General features: G+C 38.2%; 1 protein-coding gene across 3 annotated transcripts in view; it reads right to left on the reverse strand.

The window, feature by feature from the left end:
• Nucleotides 1-2,491: 2,491 nt before the first annotated feature.
• Nucleotides 2,492-26,087, reverse strand: part of GRIA3 (glutamate ionotropic receptor AMPA type subunit 3) — a 434,868-nt gene continuing 411,272 nt past the window's right edge. Inside the window, exons 14-16 of one of the 3 annotated variants that reach the window (XM_024566693.3) lie at nucleotides 12,397-12,511; nucleotides 9,559-9,806; nucleotides 2,492-4,676 (exon numbers count right to left, since the gene is read on the reverse strand). In XM_024566693.3, coding sequence (XP_024422461.2) covers nucleotides 9,561-9,806; nucleotides 12,397-12,511 — 361 coding nt within the window. In that variant the 3' untranslated portion in view covers nucleotides 2,492-4,676; nucleotides 9,559-9,560. Of the gene's footprint in view, nucleotides 4,677-9,558; nucleotides 9,807-12,396; nucleotides 12,512-21,429; nucleotides 21,519-26,087 lie in introns of those variants that run through there. The other 2 variants (XM_024566694.4, XM_045200889.3) reach the window with 2 other exon arrangements.

Below are 26,087 nucleotides of genomic sequence, written 5' to 3' on the forward strand. Positions count from 1 at the left end.
CCTTTCCTTTAGTCCAGAATGATAGAGTTGGAACTGCGAGTCCTTCCAGTAACCCCAGATTCAAAAGAATCCTGATGGCATGCTAAGCTCTGTATACACCCACAACTGAATGTAGACATATTGCTGCTGAGTGTCATATCTGCCGAGTGATCTAATAATAAATTGGCATCCAGGAAGCCTAGTTCAATAGGGTGAGGGTAAGAAGAGAGAAATATGGCCCAGAGTAGCTGAAGAGCTGACTCAGGTTTTGAAACTCTCCAACTTATTTGATTAGTTGGTGGTATTACTAATTTTGGTAGTATAACTGGTTTCTGACCCTAGTGAGACAGTATATTCATGGATCTCCTACTTAGTCTCGATTCTGAGGAATAAAGGTTTTGCTTTTTCTTCTTATTTTTTTGTTCTCTTCCTCTATGTACATCTCCCCAAGTCACAGTCAACCCCTTTCCCTTACCCAGTATCAGGAAGGTGATTTAAAGCACTGTTTCTTCCATGATCCTACCATGGCTTCCTTAAATACATTTGGCCTGATCATATGTGAGTCTTAACAGGAAAAAACAAACAAACAAACAAACAAACAAACAAACAAACAAACAATATAGAGACCAAAGAGGCATTCTCATCTTGTACATAGGAGGAGTGTGCTATTTGAATTTCAAGACCTTTTTGCAGACCTGGTTGGCAAGTCTGACTCTATGTGTAAGTAAGATAAACAGCCACCACCTGTAGTCCAATTTGAGAAAGACTAAAGTACTGACTTTGCTTCCCCCTTCCTCCAAAGAGAAAAAAAAAACCAAACAAATCCCACCTAAACCCAAATTGTACTTCACCATCATCTACCACAGCACCTGAGATTAGCTTCTCCTTTGGGTTAAGGAATTGGAGTTCCTGTTAAAGTAGAAATTTATAATTTTGGAGGATCTGGGGACATAATTTGGTAAAGTAAGTCCTCACTTGTTGATTGGTTCTGTGCCTTTAAGCAAAATGATGTATAATGAAAGCAATTTTACTATAGACTAATTGATATAAACAAGAGTTAAGTTCCTACAGCATCTCATTAATGTTATAATGAAACAACATTGAGCAAAATAATGTTAATTGAGGACTTGCTGTACTTGAACTGATTTTATCAGCCACCAAGGGGACCGTCACTCTAATCTAGTCTTTGAAACTGCTCCCTAGAGAATTAGTTCTCTTCTGATGGGACTGCTGTGGTTATGCTAATCAAAGGAAAGGAAAGCAGTTGAAGAGTTTTAAGGTGCCAGTGGTTCACTAGCTAAACGATGTATCAGAGGACATTGAAAATGGTGGTAATACGCTGAAGCCCACCAGTCAAATTAACTTGGTGTGTTATATTAGCTTACACTTCAGAATCTTCTAAGAGTTTTCCTTCCCCACACTTATTTGTCTTCCTCTCCAAGGTCTTGTGTTCCTTGTTACCCTGCTCCGTATCCCCAGATATCTTTCTTCCTTTATCTCTTTATCATCTCAACTTCACTCTTCTTTTCTGTCTTGGTGCAAATTATCCCCTTTACCTTCCTCCTATCATTATCCCCTGTTTTCTATGGTGATCATAGTATAAATGTTGTTTATATTTAAACACTTTATTTATTGGATAACTCTATATTCCATGGTTAGTACCTAAAACATAGGTGGCAAACACAAGGCCTGCAGGCCGAATCCGGCCCTCCACCTTGTTTTATCCAGCCTGGCACCTTGTTTCTACCTGGCAGCACCACCGAGCTCTCGCTTAACTGTTAAGGAGTCGTTACATTTACACAGTCCTAAAATTACATTTGGCCCTTTGAAGGCAACCACGAGGCTGATGTGGCCCCCTGTGAAAATGAGTTTAAAATACAGACTAGACCATTAATTAGCCTTTTGTTTCTTTCTCAGAAACAATCTAAGATCAGTGTAGTCCTAAGTGTATTATTTTTCCCTCACTCTAGATAACAGGAGTAAAGATTTTTCCAATGGAACATTGTTACTGTCAGTAATTAAGGCAGCACAATACTGAGTCAATTAACTAAGAGTACTAGGACATATGCTTTGTGATGATATGGGAAAGGAATTGGAAATGTTTTTGAGGTTTATCAGTCCTGAGTTTGGGCACTTTCAGGGGAGGTCATATTTGGAGATGTGAGAATTGGGACCAAGGTTAGGGTCAAAGGTGAGAGGAGACAGAGTGGGAATGGAAGGCCCTGAAGTCAAACTTTTTCCTTTGCGTATGAACTGAGGTCCTGCTTCTTGCTGCTTGTAGACACTGGTCTCACCATTTGCGGTTCTTACAAACCTAATCTAAGGCCTTCTTGGTACAGTTCCATTTCTGACTGCAGTTGTAGTTGGGGTGGGAAGAGGCATAATCCTTTGTGAAAATCACCTGTGAGGTGATTGTTGCATTGGCAAAGCTTCTGGTGGTAAGTAAATTAATGAACAATTACTTCTTGGCATCTGCATCCAAACAAATTTTACACAAAGCACAGAAAGGGAATTATTTCTTTACAATTTTATTTACAAAATGTATTAAAACTTTGTACAATACCTCATGGCAATGAGGCTCCGTAATTTATGCCCACACATGCAATTTACGCTTTTACGGCCATTAGTTTGCTTGGCAATTTTTCTGTTCACTGAAGTACAGCTTTAACAACAAAAGAAAAGAATTGGAAAACAAATCCTCATGTGACTACCGCCAAACTCCCATAGCTTGAAGTTAGTAGCAGAAATTTGAAGCAATCAATTTTTTTAAACATGCAAGTTTTTAAAAAATAACAAACCAATTTACCCGCCTCTTCATTCTCAGTGAAGTGTCCTCTCTGAAAAACTGATTTGAGTCAATAAATGTACATTTCACTTTATACAGTGCCTATGCAAACATTTGTGTATAGGTTGGTTGGTTTGTTTTATACAACTTCATAATTGCACAGCATTAGCTTCCCGCACTGGGACATTATAGCATTCAGAAGTTGAAAATTACAGTTTCATGAAAACAAAACAGAAACACAACAGCTTTCTTTTTTGTTGTTGTTGTTCAATACCATTTCAAATTTGACAGGTGAGTTATTCACTTACGACACACTTTTTGGAATGAAAGTTTATATTACACTTTTCTGGAAACATTTCATTGGAACGAGACTTCTTCTTTTCTTTTCTGAAGACAAGAGCAAATATGCAGCGAGTCAACTAAGCATCTAAAGGTCACACTTAGGAAATAAATTCGAGCTCCTAGTTTTTACAGCCTGGAAACTTCCCAATGCATGTCACTGATGAGAGCAAACTACTGAACTACAGAAAGCATACGTTGTTATATAGGAGCTAATTAGTGAGCGGAGAGTATTTCCTCGGACTGTTCTGATGATGCCAGCGGCAGGTACACAATTAGTTACTTGATAGCCCGTGGAGCATTGGAGCGATCTGAGAGTCAGTAGAGAGACTACTCTAAGCAAGGACCTGGGAGTGATACTGAGGTCCTCAGTTTAGCAGTAGGTTTGGGAATGCATTTTGTTCTTTGCAAACTAGAAAAGGACACATGCAGTCTGACGGAGAGCTGCGAGCAGTAACAGGCAACAGCTGGTAAGACAGACCTAGCAAGAGTAAGGTCAGATTGAGAACTGTGGTCTGAACCCACTGGCCCGCCTTGCAACGCAGTCCTGTCTCAGTGGTGTACACTTGAAAGGCGTACTTAGCAGAGAAAGCAGAGCTAAACACAGTGTTGTTTCTGAGAAAGATATTCTAAACACATTTGGGAGTATAGGCAGCATTTCCCTCACCTCAATGCTAAATACTCAGCTATATTGACTTAAAATGCACACTGAAGCAAGAAAAACATCTGTGGGTTGAAATTCCAGGCTTTATGGAAAGCCCCGGGGATCCGGTTTAGGAAAGCACCGAGAGGTATGCCTGATTATGCCCCATCCCTCGCTACACACAAAAGTCAATTTCGAAAACTCTGTTCATCCCTTCACTCAGTGGGAAGTTATCAAAGTGTTTTCACAGAACCATTTCAACAACACAGAGAAGTCACCGTTTAGTCCCTTTTTGTTCAAAGTGTTAGAATTTTCTTAATTGTTGCATTTACAGTCTAAAGATAATACACATTTCAGCAACGTTGAAAGGAAATAGGGTGTACAGAAAGAACATCATCACCAACAGGAAATACCAAAAACATCTGGTCAGCAGATCCTAGAAGAAATGCCAGTCTTTCTTCCCACACACAGGGAGTCAAAGATTTTATTTTCAAGAGAAATTATTTTAGCTAAGATGGGCCTATTTGCTGAATTGGAATTTTAAATTTCTGTGTGTATATTAAAGAACATGGTGTTTGTATATTGTGCAGTGGTATCAAAGAATGGCTTTTATTGAATTGACTTTTTTAAATAAGATTTTATTCGCATACTGGAATCTTGCATGTCCATTTTTTGTTGGTTCTTTTTAAATTTTTTTTCAAGCAAAGCAAAAAGATTTCAATGATGGTTTGCATTGTCGTGAGTCTCAGAGTGTTCCATAAGGCACTGAAGGAAAAAAAAAAATCAGTTTTTCCTATTGAAAGGTCATTGCACCATCAGCAATATTCGTGTCATGCCCGACACCAAGGAGAGTGAATTCTGGCTCAGGATCCTTGAAGCAGCCACATTTTCGGTGATTCCTCTCATCACATGCCTCTGGTGGGAGGGGATCTGCAAAGGCAAAGGGGTAATTTAAATTTGAATGGGCTTTTTATTGGGAATTGAGAAGTTTATTATGGTTTAGTCTATCTTGGACAAGAACTGCAGCTGTTTTCTCAAAGTGGCACCTCTGGGACTGCACCCAGTTTGACTGGCTTTAGGCAACAAGTCTGTTTAAACTCTTTCACCTAATGCAAGTGCTTTGCAATAAGTTAATAAATTCAGTACCTTTACTGCTATGCACTGTACTAAGGAATATACAGGCATTGCATGAAGTCTAAATCAAGATGTTAGTCACTTAGGATGTAGGTATACTGGAAAGTCTTAGTAGTATTTAAATGTAGACATTCAGGACAACTGCACTTTGGAGTGTATTCTGATAACAGAACCTGTGACCAAGGACTGTTTGCCTGGTACAGAGGGTAAATATTATTCTATGGCTTGTTCAATTGAAATCCATTTGCTTGTGAGAAGAAAATTTGTTGGTCATTACCAGAAAGGTAACAGTTTGTTTTTCTTAATACCTATAACCTTAGTTATTAAAGTCTGAACATAGCATGGAGACTTTAAAGAGCAAGCACATTCCAAGAAAAGGCCAGAACAGTTATACCCATGAAGGGGCTTGGCACCTGTGGGGTTTTTGCCCTGATACTGTGGGCTGATTGAGATGCTGATGTCACTGTCTTCTTGGAGGCATTAACTAGTGCAGAGGATTCATTTGTTCTTGGCTCTGAAAACTTGAGGTCATTTTACAGTCTCCTCTTCAAGTTCACATCCCCCCTCTCCATCCTTTACCTCTACACTAATGGGACGCTTCTTCTCCTGAGCTAACAATGAAGTTTATCCCCAAAGAATGACATAATCATTTTCTACCACTGGCCCTGGAATAAAAGTATCAGTAAGAAGACTGTCAAAGATGTACTTAAAGGTCAAAAGCTCCACAGATAGCAGAAGAAGACTAACATGAAAGTGGATAAACCTTTTCCTTGGGATGCCCAGACTCCTGACTCATATCAGTGTCAGCAGCTTAGAGAAATTTTATATCTAGGGCAGAAAGATCAAAGTCTCCTCTCCCTTCTCATTGGCCATATCATTACCTAGCTGAATAACTTTGGGAAAGCTACCTAATCTCACAGTACCTCTGTTTCCTTCTTTTAAATGGGACAGATGACATATTATCACTGAGGTAAAAGTCCTCTGGGAACAAAGAACATCACCACTTCAGTTATCCAGAATGTGTTTTCCACTTAACATAGGATAAAGTCTTTAAGCAGGAAAATTTCCCCAGCAAGAATGTCTATGCAAAGGCTGCAAAAGGAAGGTTGGTGACTTTGAAAATGGGCTGCATGAACAAACTTAGTATTTTCTAGGAAGACTGTCTTAAAGGAAAAATGATACTCTTTTCCTTCTTCACTTCAGCATCTTAAAGTCTTGAAAATAAGGATTTAAAAAATATTTTTGAAGAAACCAAAGAAGGTAGAAGTAGTTCTGAACAGTAATGAAAAAATTGGAAAAGATTTCTTAAAACAATTAGAAGTGAATCTGAAACACTTGGCAGTTGGTCACCTGCCAAGGCGTGATTGGGAGCCACAGTTCCAGTGGTATGTCAGTAACCCAGAGAGGCAGCAGGTTGTCAAGAGGCCATCTGATCCCTAGCAGGTACTGGATCTGGGGCTGAGGCACGTCATCCCACAAGGAGTCTAAAAATCCTGACTCAACTCTCACCCATAGAGGACTTCCTCCTTCAAGGATGCCTTTTTATTAACCAGATTTCACCTGGATCATATTTTTGCAGGTGATTTTGCCCTTGAGTCATTTTCCCTGAAGAATTAATGGTACCATAAACTCCCAAGGCTGTCTCTGATAATTAGCAATAAAAGTTAAACCTCAGGGTGCCTCTTCATCTCTGTGCCCGTGAGTAGACCCTGACAGATCTAGGCCAACTCATTGAACTGGAAACCTAATAACTAGGCAACAAATTAGAAGTCACTAGGAGATATCCCAGAACTTCTGGGGGAATAAAAGATGAATGGATGAAGAGCTCAGTCTTCACTTAACCAACATTCCTCTTATATTACATCACCGAATTGGCTGAGGACAACAGAGAGGTTTCTATTTCAGGTCCAGCCTGCTTTGTGCCTCTTGACTAGCACATGTAAGGCTTTTCTGGCATCCTCTGAGACATTGTTTTCCTTGTCTGGACACTTCTCATAGACTTGGAGGACAGATTTGTTTGCAGAGGCATTTCCCAGGTTTGCTTTTCATCTGAGGGATGGTTGCCAAGGTGCTAGCTAACTGGGCTGTAACCACATTGGCATCGATGTCAATTAAAATATGATTTTCACTGTAAGTAGCCTGAATTTTGCTTCACAAAATGGATCAACCAAGACAACTAAATGGCAGCCAGAGCTAGAACTTATGTCAAGTTCATTTCTGCAGCTCTTTTCTCAGGTTTGATATTTTGGGCCTCTACTTTAGGACGACATTCTGCCCAAAGATTTGCTCATCTCAGTTTCTTTCCTCCCTCCCTCCCTCCCTCTCTCCCTCCCTCCCTTCCTTCCTTCCTTTCTTCCTTCCTTCCTTCCCTCCCTCCTTTCTTCCTTTTGTTCTCTCTCTTTTCCTTTTCTGTCTCTTCCTCCCTCCCTCATTACTTCCCTTCTTTCTTTAAGTTATATGCTCTAAGATAATTTTCTCTAGAATATTACTGTTCCCTGGACCAGCAGCATCAACATGACCTGGGACATTGTGAAAAATGTAGACTCTCAGGTGCTATCCCAGACCTATTGAGTCAGATCCCTGGGTAACTTTTATAAGATCCCCAGGTGACTCACATGCACACTGACATTTGAGAAGCACTGCTCTGAGGCTTTAACAAGATACTGAGGCTATAATAGTTGAGGAGTAGGGACCTAGATTCTCAGATGGAATGGCTGGTAGTAAAGAGGGTGTGGAGGCTATGTGACCCTGAGCCCTGATACCCTTCTGTTTCAGGAAGATTCTTTCCAGGGAAAAGTAGGAGTGATTGAATATATAGCCTTATGTAGAGTGCATAAATGGGGCATATAGAGGCTTGGTGAAGTCAGTCTCTCAAAACTTTTTGTAAACACGTGGGACATAAACTTAGGATCTACTCTCTGTTTGAGAGGATCCCACTGGGATTTCAAGGTTCCCAGAGACTACCAGGCCATGGGTGATTAGATGCAGCATGGTTTAATAAAGAATACAGCTATAGGAGAAAGAAGTGTTGGGTTCTAGTTCCACAACTGCCACTATCTAATTGTGTTGCCTTAAACAAGTCACTTGGTGTGGTCTTAGTTACTTAAAAGGGAAAATACTTTCTGACCCATTACCTGAAATAACACAATAGAGTTGAGAGCACTTGGAGAAATATTATGTAGATTTTAGGTGTATTATTTCTTTGGATGCCAGTACCTCAGAATTTGGGATAATTAAGCTAGGCTGAAATCACATACCATCCTATGAAAAAGCAAATAATATGCCCCAAATTGTAATGGGCCTATATAACCTAATCAAGAATAAAGTATTTTAAGCACACTAGCACATTAAATGCTTTCATGCAAACAGTGCTAATTACAAATGAATCCATGTATTGTACACTCAGCAATGCAATGAGGACAGTTTGTTAGTGGGTTAGTTCAGTGTACTAAATACATTGTGGCAAAAGTTTGCAGTGTGCAGCAGAAAAGAACAACCAGCAACTTTATGAAACAATATAATGCTTTCCATGGTGAAGATAAATGATTTATCTTGATTAAATATTATTTAAAAACCAGCTTAATTTAGATTCACAACATGAAATATAAGGTGATCAAAACAGAAATAAAATGCATTTGTAGAAATTCAAGCACATTGACATTAACTCATGAGGTCAAAAATAAGGGCTGTGAAGCTGCTAAATGTTCTGTTCCACTTAAGGGAGGTGTGTTAGTGATGACAGATGTACTTGAAGGTAACAAGACTATATTCTTTTATATACTTCCAGAATGAATGCCTTTATCATAATTCAAGTTTGCCTTTAAACACATCTGAGCTATTGGTGATGGCAGTGGTGGGGGTTGGCTATAGCTGCCAGAGTCAAGGTGGCATCAGTCAGGTTCATCTAAGTATGAATTTGGGGCAGCCAGCAGCAAGGATACTAGACTGTTCTTTGGGAGATGCTTACCTGAATATTAGTTCCAAGAAAGGGACAACAAAAGAACTCAAAGATTAAAGAAATTGTCTCAGGCTTACGCTTAAGAGAACTGCTCCTTCATGGAAGCATTGCATTTCTCAAGGTGGCAGCACCCCACTTGCATTTCTCATTTTAACACTGGTTCCAGAAAGCCCTTGCTTTCTCTAGGGCTGCACTGTCCAATATGGTAGTTACTAGCCACATATGACTATTCAGTACTTGATATGTGGCTAGTGTGAGTTGAGATGTGCCATGAATACAAAATATACCCCAGATTTTAAGACTTAGTCTGAAGAAAAGAATGTAAAATATCTCATTTATTTTTATAACATGTTGAAAGGATATCTTGGATATATTGGGCTAAATAAAATATATTATTAAATTGATTTCAAATGTGGCTATTAGAGCACTTAAAATTACACTTGTGGCCACATATATGGTTCACAAATATTTCTACTGAACTGTGCTTCTCTAGAAAATTTTTTTCCTTTTGGGCCACAGACCACAATATAATTACAACTACTCCACTAGAAGAGCACCATTGCCTGACAAGAAAGCACGACCATTGTTTTCAAAGAATCAAATGGTTGCAAAGAATAGACAATGCTTGAGACAATAAACAAAACTAAGAAACAAAAAAAAAGAAAAAAGATTAACATACAGCAATGTAAGACTGATTAGTTTACTAGACCTTAACCGTACCCCTAGATCTTAACACTCTCTGTTCCATACACGTTGTAGCCTTCTCTGTATGTAGCATAATTTTGAGTGTTGGTGGCAGGAGCAGGCTTAAAGTTTTGGGTGTTCTTTGTGAGTTTCATGCGTTTGGACTCTGCCCGTGATTTGTAACAGAATTCTATCAAAGCCACCATCATGGCCAGCCCCAGACCTCCGACAAGTATATAGAAAACGCCTGCCACATTGCTGAGGCTCAGAGCGCTGGTCTTGTCCTAAGAGAAATGAACAATATGATTAGTTCTTGAGGAAAACAAAGGCAATGGGACATTATAATACATTACAACAGTATAGGATAGTTCTAACTTGTAAAATAACTAAATACTGATGTAAGTGTTATGACTCAACTCTGGCAACTGACTGATGCTTCACAATGGCCAGCAAGATGATAGATTGTGCTTCTGTTGACAGTTGTGATGCCCACCAATATATTCTTTTACTTTGACTCCTTAAATCCTTTAGCACTTCAAAATAGTGTCAACAACTAAATTAAACAGTGCTTGGCCATGGGAGCAAACGTGTAAACACAAGCACAATTTATTTGTCTTCTAGACTCAATAAACACCGTTTGCCGGAGTTGAGCTGTGACATAATATCTATAAATTTAACATTCTTTTCATTTGGAAACTTGAAGCACTCTTTCCCCTCTCTGCCCCGCAACACCCCCTTTCTCCCTTGTTCTCCCTGTGACAAACTTGCCAACAACTAGTCTTTAAGATACCAGGTGAGACTGTTAGACGTTCCTGATATTCTTATCTGGAGAGTTACTCCACAAGGGTTTGTGTAAGAAGGATTAACTCTCCCCTTTCCTCTGGTGGTTGAGAAATTGCTCCCTTTGGGGACTGGTTGCTAAGTGCTCATCCTTAGGGCAGCAAGTCTTTGTGCTGCTGGCACAAAGGCACAGCACAAAGAATTGGCTCCCTTTCAACTTCCTGAGAGTTTAAGGAAACTGTCAGGAGGACCCATTGGGTCCTGAATTGGCTCTATACAAATGAGAAAGCTTTTCCAGGAGGCTGGTGATTTAAAAAAATCCAGCTCGTTTTTATCTTTTACTCTAGGGAATGTAGCAAATAATTAAAAAAAAATACTACGCTTATCTGCTTTGTACTCAAAATAGGGGAAAAATTTAGGAAGCTGGTCAGTGACTTTCAGGTCAAACTGTGCAAATCTGACTGAACTATCTGCCTGTATGAAAAAGCAAAAACTGAATTGTTGAACCATGAAAAGAAAAAAAACTGGTGCCTTGAGCCCTACCTTGAGGTAGGACACACCAAGGGCCAGGAGCCTTTCTTTGAAAAACATAAAATAAAATAGCAGTTTGTAGTCTTTTTAGAAGGAATGTAACCATTTTGCTGCTGAATGTAATTGAATGGAATACCCAAATTGTTAAGTCAATGAATTGAGAATCCTATTCAAATGATAACACAGTGAGCAGATGACAGCCATCACTGACACTCAATGCTCTGTGGCTGAGCTAGTCCTGGCATCATTGAAAAAATTAAATGTAAAGACAATATGGCCTTGTCTTGATTCTGTTTTCACAGAGCCAGTCCTGTACTTGTTAACCTTAATAAAAAGGCCAATTGGAATTGGATCACATGGTTTGGAAGGGGTTAAGTCTATATTTCATGTCTACAACAACCTTGCAAATAGTCATTCTTCTAGGATGAATAACAACTAGACAAGTGGTAAGAATTTGTCACTTATGGAACAGTAGATCATTTCTTTAAAAAGCTGGTGAGGCTATCTCCAAGCATGTTCCATAGTCTATTAGGAAATGGACCAATTTCTGGTAGCCCTCCCTCTGCCATGAGAATTTTATATGTACTTGGTATTTGATGGGGGAAAAGTGTCCTTTGATATAACCCATGTAAGTTGTAGCAGCAAGAACAGTTTCAAGTTCCATACACTTAAGTTTCACAGAATTCCCTGTTGTAGGGTGTAGAAAACCAGTAGCAAAATGGTTCACTGCACAGGGAAAATGAGTGGCATTTCATGAGATGAATTAACTGATACCACAATATTAGTTCAAAAAAAGGAAAGGCAAAAATCAAAACTAAAAACAACTTTCTTAGGGGAACAAAGGGGGGCAGGAAGGAGGTAGGGAAGAGTGTTTCATGCTTATCAATGTGATGTCATCCTGACAATGTATACCCTTAAGGAGCATGCGCCTAAATTTAAAAAGTATTATGTACAGAGATTCAAATGACACCTTTGGAAGAGAGAAGTGTGACAGACTTAATGAAATTCAAGATCCAAATAAATGCTGAACTCAATACAACAGCAGCTGGGAGGAGGCTAATCACTCTGCTTACAGAGACCAGTCTTTGTTATTTAGTTCTTTGACTCTTTTCAGATGGGATTGACATAATATAAAAATAACCAAAGGTATTTACAACTGCAAAGTCTCTGACACTGTAAGAGGTTAAGAAAAAGTACTGTCACAACTGGATCTTTCCTTCTTTTTTCTCTTTGGTCGTTGTTATATTTTCTCTTTGAACTTTGGAAATGTGAAATACAGTAAAACCCCCTTATAACACAGCTACTTATTTTACAGATTTGGAAATGCAGTGGGCCAGATTGAGCCCCGTAATCATAACAATAGGTCTCTAGAGTCAATGGTTGATGTCACATGGCAGGCCTCTGAAGTTGGTGTTTGCCTTATTCCTTTAACACTGGTGTTATAAAGGGGTCCCACTGTGTCAGGGAGTGTGTGTTGGGAAGGAAAGCTGTTTTAGGGTAGAAAATAAACAGTGGTTCAAAATGTGATTGCTAATCAGTACAAAAAGACCTTCAGCGACTGACCTTACTCCCGGAGTCCTTGGCTCCACATTCCCCCTTATCGTACCACCATTTGTTTTTCAGCTTGTCTAAGATGCCTTGTTCACTGAGTTTCAATACTGCAAGGTTTACAGGCGTTCTTCACGTGGGAAATAACATAAATAACATTATATTATGTTATTTTATGTTATTCAAGCTTCAAACTACTTTAAAACTATAGAAAGCGATAAAGCAGGGGGCCCTGGCCACAGAGTAATTTTAGACACTGCAGGCAACCTGAACATTACCTTATAAAAAGTTAACACTACAGCAACGCTATATTTACCAGGGCCTGCCCATATCGCTTTGAGTAATCGGCACACACTGTTAAATAATGAGGATAGAAAAAAGGCACTCCTCACATAGGCTGTGTGTGGTGAGGAGGGTCTCCCCTCAAGTGACAATTGTCGGCGGCAGCTTGCAGTAGCTTTGTGACGGAGATGTGTTAGGTTTGATCTAACCGGGTGTCTTGTTGTACTTCCAGACAGAAAGCAAGTTCTATGGAGGAGTGGGGAAGGGGACCAAGCCAGGTTGGGAAGTATTTCCATATGTGAAATGAGACAAAAGGATGAATCCAAACAGAAGGAAAATAGATTCTACATGAATAACATGACTTCTGATTGATTGTCTCTTATTACACAAATATGTTGTCCAGCTGAAAATGAACTCAGAAAGAACTGTATTCATACATGTCTTCACTCTACAAACTGAATTCCTATACACATCCTGGTTTTAGTATTAAAAGTATAATGTGAACGTCTGCATTTTGGATAAGAGGAATACTTTCAACAGTGGTAGAACTGGCCTAAGGATTGTTTTTGAGTTCCTGACTGGCTATATTGCTGAGATGGTCCTATGTCTGTGATTAACTCAGGTCACCAGAGGATGAACCAGATTATTTACAGCTAGATTATTAATATGACATGACCTAAAATGGCAAACTGACTCTGCTACTGTGGGTAGCACTCTAGAGGAACAGTTTAGGTAAGCTATTCTGGGAAGATAAGACTTCCTTAACTGAGAGGGTAATACATCCCCGGGAGGCTAGGCCACAGCTCCCTAGTCTTCCACACCTTAAAGCATAAGAAATGCAGTTGGAGCCACTGGACAAAGTACAAGAAACTTTAAAGTAGAAATTTCTTTAGCTATAAAATGGGAATAATGACCTTTACCCTGGTGGCTTTCTAGAGCTAATGAATTTTAAATAAAGTATCTCTAATAACTTTAGATAATTAATGCATTATATATAGAGGGTGGCATAATTTCATTACGAGGCAATCAACTACTGTGTGTTCAGATTCATGTGAACAATATTGCCAATACCAGTGCATATTAGTCTAAATGCCACTAATTTACAAGGAGGAAAGCAGACACATTTATGTAATTATGAGCATGCCATACATTTTCTTAGCTTCCTTTGGATAAGTTGAATGCACCAATATATCTGTCATTGACAAGATTTCCTGTAGTCATAGTGATCTGGCCTCTATCAGAATAAGTCCCCAAAACCTATTTCCTTTTTTTAATTTTTATTTTTTATTTTGAAACCTATTTCCTTTCTTCCCCCACTTTGCTGTTGAGAGCAGAGGGAGCATATCAACCTGGGAAATTTTAAGAAATGTATCATCATTTAAAAATATTATGCAATTTCACAGTAATTGAGCTTTGAAAAACTATAAACTTTTAGTGTCAGGGAGGTGACACGTTCTCAGTTAGTGCAGAGCTTAGCAGCCAGAACATCTGCATTTAGTATCTCTCAAGGAAATTGAGGTCCTTCTGTATTTTAAACAAGTTCCTTCAGTCAATGTTCACAGTCTTAGGCTTCTCAAATGCCAACCATAGATGCTTAGGATGCAAAGAAACAAAATATACTAAAAACTTTGAGCCTCTTTAAGATATTATAGGCAGTGAAACTTAAGTCTTAGACTTTTAAAGGACAGACAGGCCATTTCTGGCCTTGACATAAATGTTGGAAGTGCCTTCTCCCCTAATCTCCCCTGTCTGGCTCCCTTCTCTCTCTCCTTTCCCTATTATTTTTTATTTTATCACTATCACCTCTCCCCCAGTGCTCTATGCCTTAAGCTGGACACTGGCACCTAGGCTCAGATTGTAGGGGAAATGCTTTCTGGTGGCATATGGATGACTGATTCCATCAGGTTAAAAGTACAACACATTTCTTTCCTCCTTTCTGTGCTTCCCCTTTTCTTATTACGAAGGACCCGGTGTACTCAGACTGCTGTCTAAGCCCTGACTAGCCTCTATCTTCCCTCAAGGTACTGTGTTCTTCAAATTACTTCATTCAGTTTCTTCAGTACAGCTCCTCTTACTAGATCTCGGGAACAGAGCAGTCTGTTAAAGGCACTCACACCTAAGGTCCTAATAAAGATCTGTCCCTGGAACTCTTGGGTTTTAAAGAAGTTTGTTAACCTTTAAATGATCTAGGTTGATAAAAGTGTGACATGTTAGTTTAGGGCAGTAGTTCTCAAAGCATGGCCCAAGAATCCCTGGAAGATCCCTGAAACCTTCTCATCAAAGGGTCTGTGAGGTCAAAACTATTTTTATAATAATATTAAGACATTCTTGCCCTTCTCATTCTTATTTCCTAATGATATACAGTGGAGTTTCCTGGAGGCTACATGACATGTGCTATCAGAACAGGTTGAATAAAGCAGTGGAAATGACAATCCTGTTCTCTTATATTAAGTCAGAAATTGAAGAGAGTTTCAAGAGCACAGACAATGCCAATTGTCTTTGTTAATTTATTTTTGTTTTTGAAAACCATAACTATTTTTTATAAAAGTACATTAAATTATGTTAAAATATTAGGTTTATTATCTTAACACTGAATCAATGAATACATTCTTTTAAAATTCTTCTGTTTTAATTTTGGATTTGCAAAATATTAATAAACAAAAATTGGAGGGTTCTCTATAATTTTTAAGTGCATAACAGAATTCTAGAACAAACAATTTTGAGAAGCACTGGTTTTGGAGGAAGGAAGGTTTTTCCTGTGCCAGGCCTATTCTAGGCTGCCACCATGCATAGGCTTAGTATGTCAGCAATTTAGTATCCTAGTTCTGATAAATGACCTATCCCTTCCTTAGGACATCCAGTGGTTTCCACTGAGTGGCTGGTAACTGCTCTCCACTCTCATGGTTTCAACGTTACAGTGGAGGTTATCTTAGAGCCATGGTTCTCAGTTTGGGATCATTTTGTCCTCCAGGGGATATTTGGCAATGTCTAGAGTCATTTTTCATCATCACAAGTGTGTGGAGGGATGCTACGGACATCTAGAAGTTAGAGGCCCGGTATGCTGCTAAACACTCTACTATGTGCAGGACAGCCCCTCACAACTGAGCTCCAAATATCAATTGTGCTGAGAGGTTGAGAAACAATGCCTTAGAGTACCCAGACCTCATTTGATGCCCCAAGACTTTAGAGAAATCAGACAAATGATGTACTCTAGATCTTTAGTCTTTGATTGGAAAAAAATCACAGGCCTTATGAAATCTGGCAGAGAACCAATGTGTATTTGGGAACTTCTAAACAAAAATGAAGGAGAAAAACAAACATTTCAAGCAGCAGCACAGTCAGGAGCATAAAAGCTGTAATGAGAAATTACAGATAATACCATTTAAAAAGTTTAGGATAGCTGCCAAGAAGAAAAAAAAAAACTACTTTAAAGGCCAAATCTCCTAGAGCAGTATGTTGCTGTGGGGTGGAATATATTCCCAAGATAGCAGAGAAAAACTGCTGTAATTTTCTCTCTTATTGTACCTTACTGGATGCACTGCTAAACCCAATTCAAATCAACCAAATCTATTGATACCCTTCCTCCAACACACACACATATGCACATAATTTGGTATTTTAAAGGAAGTGGAATTAGGTGGACATTCAATCATTTTAGTCACTTTCTCCATGAAGCCATTTTTGGTCCCTGCTCCAATATTTTCTCTTTCTTCCTTCATCTTGTACCTTGCCTAATTATTTATGCCCATATCTTGTAACTCCCACTGCACTGTATACTTTTCAAGGGCAAGGACCATGGCTTATGTATTTGTATTCCCACTTAGAATAATAGTTATCTCCATAAGTATTTATTGAATAGATAACTCTCTTTTAGCATTTTGTTTTTCAGCCTAGTACTTCACATAATTATTATAATAACTATTATTATTGGTCAAGCTTAATGATTATTCTACAAAGGTAAATTTATGCTCTGTACTTTTAAAGAAAAGGAATTGAGGTACAGATAGCTTAAGCAATCTGCTCAAGCCTGCACAGAAAATTATGGGGCAGGAGAGAAGGCAAATTAATATACATCCAGCTCCGTACTGTGCATCTCCAATGGAACACACATAAGGGTAGCAGTTCTCCTTATTTTTGCTCTTGGGGCTTGGATGTAGATAATAATTTTTTCTTTAGGGACCACTGTACTCCAGATAACTATCAACCTAGCAAGGGCATATCTTGCAGCTGGGGCCTGTCACTGTGTTGTAACAATATGTCTCCAGGGTAATGTTTCAGAGCAATTACTGCAGGCCCTTAACTGGTACCTAAGAGAATTATAAGTCAGAAATATTTATTGTACTCACCTCAATAGAGAACAGAAAGAATTAAACAATGTAGGTCAGATTCCTCTTATGGAAATTAGTTAGGCATTCTTTCCTCTAAAGGGCTTGCTATGAACTTTTTGCTGAGGAGAACCCTCCTAAGACAAGGACATGGGTTGCAGGCTTAGGGATAGAACAGGAGAGATTTCTGATGTAATTTCAGGGGGCCTGGGAATGTCTTCCTGTCCAGAAATATTTTTTGTTATTGTTACCTAAAATTCCCCCATGAGAATTGTATACCTTTAAGTGGGAGCAACATTTCTTGTTAGAATACACAGGTTCCTGAGAAATGGGAAACGAAACAAAGAACTGTTTACAAACTCCAATTCTTTGTTCCATTTTGTTTAAAAAGTGTTTAGGGTGGAAAATACTGTAAAGTTCCCCTAAGAACAAAGTGGTTTACTTAACCTAAGTCACAAACACGCACATGATTGTTTATCACATGGAGAGGGTAAAAGTAAATGTGAATTGGATAGTCATTTAAAACTATGGGAAGGTAGTGTTGACTTGTGGAAGGATGATGATTTCTGAGTGTGGAGAACAGACATAGAATGGTGTCTGTTATTTTTAAATAGGGAGAAATAATACTTTGAAAAATGAGTTCTATTTTTAAAGAAAATGTAACTGGCTAATACAAATTTCTGCATATCTCTCTCATCCACACCTGGCAATTACTCAGCTACAAAGGACTGAACTCACTAATTCAAGGCATCAGACCCCAGGTGGTGGTTATCTAGGTTCCCAGCTCATTCCTGGGATTTCCAACCAGCCATTTTTCAGTTCAATGTTATCTTAGTGATAGCTAGTCATCATTATGTATAATAAGAACACCATTTTTTTCCTGTGAAAGCACAAACTGTTTATTTTTAAAAGTAACTATAATTTTTGATATATGTATTTCAAAAGAACTGTCCAATTTATTTTTCAATTTTAATTTTAGGATATACTTAAAACAGGTAGTTGGAGTCATGATGGATTCTTTCTTATGAATAAAAATGGAGAGAGTGGTGTCAGGGTGCTGAGTTTCCTTATAGTGGAAAAGAAGAAAAAATGGCCTTGTGAATTACGGTAACAACCAAGTTGATTTTCATAAATGGTGATTCTGGAAGGGCTGAGATAAGAATTTGTACTATGGATATGGCTCTAGGCCAGAAAGATATAGGAACTCAAGAGACTATGGGATATATTATGCTCTAAATGGCTTCACTTCTCCTTTCTGAGCAGGGACACCTAAAGAAAAAAAAATGTCTGTTTAATTGATGATGCCAGAAGATCTTCAATAAACTCCTTAGGAAGGATACATATATGTGTAAATATGTAGGTTATAGAGAAAGACAAGGAGGCCAGAAAGAAGTAAAAGAAATATATGAGCAAGAATCGTGTATTTGCATAGTTAATTAGAAACCTGCTCTCACAGCACAATATCTGGATAATGAAAATGGAACCTTATCACAACTTAAGCTGGAAGCCCTGCCCCCGCCCTATGACTCATCCAAACCTCATTCCAAATTACTAATATTTGCTTCTTGGTAAGTAATTTTTTAAAAAAAACAACAACTTATTAGAACTATCTTTAGCCCAGTAGAGGGAGGGCAACTATCTTCTCTTTCTCTGGCTTTTTAAATAAAGATATTTTAGGTTTTAATGGTGACAAGTCACCTTTACCAACAGCTTACTTGCTTTTCTAGCCTTTTCTGGACAGCTCCTAGCATCACTCAGGAAATCACAGGCATGTACAGTAAGTCCTCACTTAAAATATTATCAATAGGTTTTGTGACTTTAAGCAAAATGATGTATAAATAAATCAATACTACCAAAGGCTAACTGACATAAACAAGAGTTAAGTTCCTACAGCGTGTCATTATTCAAGGACCTACTGTACAGATAGGCAGCTAGCTGTACACATCTCTGCCCAGATAGGTCTTGAATTAAGTTGAAGCCAATTGATGACCAAGCAGAGAAGAGTCTTTGTTGGGTAAAAAACAATTTACACTAAGGTCTTTATATTCTTTTCTGTAGCTTGCCTTGGGATATGTGTAGTTAAATAATTTACATCTCCATATAATAGCTGTTGTAGCCTGTGACAGTTCAAAATAGGCCCTGGATTATACTAGCATCTGGAGCCCTTTTAAAGAAAATCTCTACCCATTTCTTTTCACAGGGGTTTCTGGATAAAAGATTCTACAAGAATGAGGGTTTAAGTTATTTCAATCCCTCTAGCCTTGGAGAAAGCCTGAGCTTTCTCCAGAACTGGGGAAGAGACACATATGACTGTTGGCATTACTGGACTCTGGCCACTCATGCAACCCTCATTTTACAAGGGCAGCTACAATGATTTGCATAGTTATGCACTGCTTAGCTGAGGAAGCTCCCTCTGAAACAGTATTTATATCTATGTAGTTCACAAATGTAGCTCAAACCTATTTAACTCCTTGCTAATGAGATCATAATTTAATATAAGTGCAAAGAGCAAATTTAATAATGCATGCATGTAACATTAAGACTTGAAAGCTCTGAATCATTTTACCAAGGGTCCGAGAATGCTAGTGATTGGAACCTATTGATGAGCATCTATACTAGAGAAAAGCAACCCCAGAAGTCACTTGTAGATATGTGGGTAAAGTCAGTGCATTTCCAAATGATAAGCTTTCAAATTCAAAGTGATAGACCCTTTGATTCTACAAGTTGTGAGTTTCACTGATGGATTTCTGCCAAACTGAGCCTTTGTCCAACCTTTCCTTCTAGAACAGGAATCCAAAACCATTATTGGTTGTGGACTATCTCACATAATCCATTTTGTTTGAGAAGACTTCTTATTCAATTTGTCCCCCACAGAGAGAAGGACCTCAGGGAATATGCTAAGCCCCTGGAGAAGCCAGTTTTGGTTAAAATGTGGCTACAGATCATTTCCCTAACACACAATTGTTATGATTCACTTGAAAATATGGTTTTAAAATCCATTAAAAATTCAAACTATCAAATTTGGTTGGTTTTCTTATTTATAAGTGTGTTTTCTTTAGATAACCCAATGGCACTGAGAAAGAGAGGCATAGACTAAGAATACAGACAAAAACTGATCTATATCAGAAACTGGTATCACATGTATTTCTGAAGACATCCTGTTCATTCCCCTGACTCTAGGCAAAATATTCATTGAGAGTTTAATTTGATGGATACTAGCATCCTCTTTTTTCCCCAGTAGCCTTCTTTTGACTATAACCCATAGAACAATGATCAGTTTAGCTTACATCCCAATTGGTTGCATCAAATGGAGCCTATATATCAGATCTGAAAGCTGGTTGCCATGCCAGGGCACGTACTGCTCTCCTCTAGAAAGCATTCTAGCATTCACTTATCTTCATTTCCAGCAGCGATGCTAGGCAGGACACACCAGCAAAGTCAGTCTCTCCCTCTCATTTGATCTCTTTCAATTAAAAAAAAAAATTAAAGTGTACTATTGCCTTATGTCTATATTTTAAGAAACTTCTGCTTCAAAGGCAGATGAAATTAAGCTTTAAGATGAATCTAGACTTGGGCCACACTTTTGCCACTCTGACCAATAGGGATTTGCCTCATGTGCCAAGGGCCAAATGCTATACCGCTCTCTAGAAAGTCAAAAGAGAAAGAATTTCAATCATTCTCCATAAAAGAAGTATGCCCCCCACCCTGCTCCACCAACCTCAGTTCCCACCCTCATAAAGGCAACTTAATATTATCAATCTTTTACGTTTCTTTTCCACGAGCTGTTGTACCTTTCAGAGAGTATGGTTCTATAACCTCCCCTCCAAATGAAAGGAAACAAATTGATTTGGTCTTGGAGGGGCAGAAAGGGCACAGACATACACCATTTCACTGATATTGCAACAGTGTCTTTCTTCTTGGCAATTATGTAACAGCATGCTTACCTTCTGGCCTTTTACTCTTGTTGCTCTTTCTGTAGCTTTGGTGTTGGACACTTGGTCATTATTTATCAATAAGAAACACATTCAAGTTATCAGGATCACACCAAAGGCAAATAATTATGTCTTAATAATAGAAACCATGTTAAGACCACACAGTTAATTTAAACATTAATACATCACTAGAATGGGTTAATTTAAAAAGCATTTTCTTTTTAGATTACAATTTTTTCTGGTGGCAGAATTTATTCTTTAACACCATCTGGCAAAATGAATGGCTTTTACAGTCATTGCACTCATTCAGTTCTTAAGGCAAAGAGGTCCCTTGCTTGAAGCAGCCACTTGAGAGAAAATGAGGATTTGCTCTTGGGAGAAAGACCTGAGTAAGTTCAAGGAGCAAATTTAGTCACTATCAGAAAAGAAAATTGTCAGGTTCTTCATACTTCCAGGAGGCAGCACCAGCACAGAGACATGCAAACCAACGAAGAGCATAATATACTCACCCTACTCTTCAATCCCAAACCAGTCTCGGTGATTCACGGGAACTTCTTCTAAGACCCGGGAAATGTCATCGATCTGTAATGATTCTTGCCTACACACATAACAGTGTCAATAAAGAGTCATTGGGATCCATCTTAACCCTAGGCATCCAAAATGTCTACCTTTATGGATGGGTCCTGCCAATAAAAGGTCTATCTTGTTGCAGGTAAAAGGCAAATGCAGATTTACATCCATTATTCAAGGCCCGAGAATGTCAAAGGCTTCTGGGTGTAGAAGAGAAGTGGTTAAAAGATGGTGGCAATAGGAGAGGAGAATTGTAGGCATAAATGGAAGAGGAGAAATACACACAAAACTGAGGAGCTCATTTATACATATGGGAAACACAGTATCACTTCATTTACTTATATACAACTGAATAGGAAGCTAAGGGCATTTGGAAATTGGCTATCCTGAAGTATAACTTTTTAAAATTATTTTTGAATAGAAGACTTGCTAAGCAAATGTATGGGATTAAAAAAAAAGATTGCTAGTGATAGGAAGTACAATCATGTTTGAATTTCTTAAGAGAACAAATTATTTTTAGGTACTTTAAAAGTACCTGTGAGAAAGGAAACACAACTATTGACAATTTCAATTGCAAGCCATATTTTGAATTTATTAAAACAAGTTCCCTAAGTTCTTTACTAGCATTATATTGACTAGTATAACCTAGTCTCTATATTTTTGAAGATAATAAAACTGCATTTCTCTATCAATATTCTATAAATCATAAAGATCATCCAACCATTTAATTAATGAAAGTTTAATTCCATAACCCATCCTCATCATTTCCCTATATGCCTTACAAGTTAAGGCACCTTTGGTACAACTATCATTGCGTCAAAGGGTTCAGAATGGTCCCACTTAAACAGTTTGTTCCAATGTCTCACAAAGCACACAAAGTGTGCTGATTTTCAACTTAGAAAATATGGACACTAAAAGTCTATTTAAAACCTTGGATAGAACTAAAGCCAGGGCAATTCTAGGGTGAGGTGGGGCAGGGTTTATAATGCTTTGTCATCTCAGTCACAAATAGCTTGTTTCACTGACCAGACCCCCTCTAGTAAGGTAGGGCTACACAGGAAAGCTAAACTGACGCCCTTTACCCAAGATTAAGAGAATGAAGCATGGTGGTGCTTCTTTCTGGAGAATTTGTAAATTTGAGGTGACAGGCAGCTATAGAGGGAGACTGATGTGTTTTTGTGGTAATTCAGCAGCTAAATCCCTATTCTGCTGTGATTTATAGTGACAGACTTTCATTGGTGGTGTCACAACCCCCTCGTGATCTGGCTTTATCACTGAAACAATCTACTGGCTCTTAATTACCACATTTGCACACACACTGTAATAAAGCACTACCACAAAAGGGTGATTTGCAGGTTAAAAACTCCCAAACCACAGCTCTAATTTCCATGATACTTGCCAGTGCATTTAGAGTCCGTCAAGGAAAGATCAAGTCTGATTTGTTTGGGCCCTATTAGCCCAGGTTTAGAAAATTAGTATAACCAAGAAGTATTTTATGTCTAGCCTGTAGGTCTGGTTCAGGGTCTAATTCAGTGACTGACCTTCTATTAATTCCTTGTGTTCAGAAAAGAAAAGAAATATCTATTTCATTAGTTTAAGCATATGCATATTTAAAACAGCTTGAAAAGTTGCTGGTTCCTTCCATAGAACAGTAACTTTTTGAGAATAGGCTTAGAATGTGTAATATATCTCATGCTAGGGGGGAAAAGTCAACAATTTAACATAATTGCCCATTTATCATCATTTAAAGGTTGCAGGAGACAGACAAAGAGATAAGTAGTATAGGGTTTTTTTCTCCTTCTCCTGGCTTCAGAGATACTAGGTGTGGAAGTGTTTTTTAAAATGTAGAAGCACTTATAAATGTCAGTCTTTGTGATTACTGTCATTTTTAGTAATCAGTACTGATCACTAGAATGGCTTGAATATGCCATTTGCCTTATAACCAAGGTAGTTGAGAATGAACCTGATTTTTATGCAAATATATCACATGCAGTCAGTCAGATTCACATTGCTCATTGGGTAGTTAGATGTGATAAATTGCAATCTGTAATATTATCACAAGAGGTGACTCTGCAAGTCCACAGAGATTTGTGACAGCATTAGCTGTGTGACCTCAAAGTCACTACCATCTCTGGGTTCCACTGTCTCTATGAGATAATGGTATATTTGCCAATTGTCAGGTTAACTGGGGATGGGATAAAATAAAGAAGTGTAATTCTTCAGCCATTTTACTGATACAGTTAAACCTCATGATTTGGACTAACAGAGGGGAGAGGTTGTCTGAATAAAAAAGTCCTGGATTACAAAATCTGTTTGAAGAATGACAGTTTTATTACTTTAAGTCTGTTTTATAATTCAAACTCACTATAAAACATTGCCTTACTAGAGGTTTTTGTGAGCACTACTTTAGTGATACATTTATAATATGATTATATCTAATAAGTGCTTTCAACATTTGTAGAAGGTTTGTTCTCTTAAGGAAAAATTCAACTGACAATCTAGTCCAAACCCTTCATTTGCTTAACAAACCTCTCTTGGCTCCATCCCTGATAATATAAAGTTAGCTTGTAGAATGGTCCCTGTCCAGTTTATCACAGAGTATAAATTAGAGTGCTCCAAATAAATGAGATTTCACTGCCTTTTCTACCTTCTTCTCCGTTGATTTGTTTTTGGCATCACCACTAAATAGTAGTAAAACAGAATCAAGTTCATCTCTTGCCCCTTCTCTCACTCATTCTCAGAAAACAGCAGGTAGCAAGAAGCAAGAAGATAAAGGCAAGCCCCTTGGTAATCCAGAAATGGAATAAGCAATTGTTGAATATGCAGCACTGATTATACTATTATTCATAGTTGACAAAATGGTTGACTTATTTCAAAATGTTGGCTGCTGAAATGATTGAAAAAAGTTATTTGAAGGCTACCTGGCAGGTAGCACTATGGTTAAGAAGTTGAAAACACTTAAGATCTACTAAAATATTTTTCTATTGGCATATTGAAAATCATATTACTGGAAATCGTGGGTTGGTGATTAAGTTACTTGATAACTTTGCAGTAGTATCAGCTGAGGAAAAAAAGTTGCTTGCTGGTTGTAATTAGTAAATAGCTGGTCTAAAGTTTTATGGGTCTTCATGATACCAAAACATCTGGGTAAAATGTGAAAATTCAGCCAAATGTGTGTAGATTTTTTTTATATAGCATCAAGCATTTGGTTATTTGAAAACTTCTGGGCACTTGGCATCATGTGGATGTTTTACAGTCATCTTGATACAGTCCATAGCTCCTTTTTAACCATGCTGAGTAAGAATGATGAATTCTTCTGAGCAATGTGTGCAATCCAACTCAATTGTCATTCCATAATTCTCACTTCAGTGATACAATTAGGTTCTCCATGGCCTGCTATTTACAAAAGAAAAGACCAGGAAGAAGGAGCTTAATACTCTAGGCATCAGGCTAGCCATTCCAAAACTCAAATGGGTCAAAAGCTTGGCTAAACTGTCAATGTCATTAGTTTACATAGATGAGAAAGGAAGTTACTGCTTTTTGACACATAGTAAAACCTTGATTAATTGAAATCCATAAGGGATGAATGGAATTTTTAATAAGAATACTCATTTTGTTTCATTCTTGGCTAATAACATTCTTTTTCCTCAAAATGCTTGTATCCACTTTCTTTCCTGAGGGAAGCAGCCTTGTGTTTGAGGGGCAATCCAGATGGAGAGAAGAAATAGGAGACAGAGCTGAACATAACCTATCCACAGGTCTCTTGGCAAGTGATTTAAAAAAAAATCAATTCCTTGCAGTCTTCTCTTCTAGTACTATTGCTGCTTTCTCATGAACGTGGAGTACTGAGAAGGTGCTAAATTCAGCTAATTGGGGTACTGGTTATATGAGTTCTGGTTAATCAAGGTTTTACACAATAGAATATCTCACCAATGTCTGGTATGATTATGTGCTGAAGAAAGTTATTCTTAAATTTATTTCTTTGAAAGTGTTCTGTATTGGTGTTTCTAAACCCATATTATACTGCAGACCAGCAAACTAACTTTTCTGTCAGGATCCTGAGGAATGGAGAGGGAAAGAGAGGTGCAGATGTGTAATCATTGTCTCTGAAGGAGAAAAGTTTTGGCTTGCCTGTCTGTTGGCCTGTAGTTGGGAAACACTGTTCTTCACCTTAAGATGCCCATGGATTCCGGTTGTACAAGATCCGATATTACATGCTTCAATATAATTCTGATGCCCTTTGGGCCATGGAGGATTCTTTTTTCAGGTCCTCTCCTGTACTTACCCAATGTGTTCTTCTATCATTTGGTATCATGGCTTCTGAGCTTGCCTCCATTTCTTGTTGCTTAGAGAAAGGCTATTCATTCTTATTAGCCCCAAAGAGCATTAAGGAGCCAAAGGTATGCCAGGTAAGCTGGGTTTTCTCATGACGGCCACCTGGATAACAATTTGACCTACCTGAACCAAGAACATGGCTAAGGAAGCCAAATCAGGAATTCATACACACAGAATATCACAGTTAGGCGACGCAATTGTTTAAATATACAAAATGTATTTGCAAAGTCTATATATGAAGTGGCCTATTGAAGGAAGACCC

The sequence above is a fragment of the Desmodus rotundus genome, chromosome X, assembly GCF_022682495.2.
Source record: "Desmodus rotundus isolate HL8 chromosome X, HLdesRot8A.1, whole genome shotgun sequence".
NCBI lineage: Eukaryota > Metazoa > Chordata > Mammalia > Chiroptera > Phyllostomidae > Desmodus > Desmodus rotundus.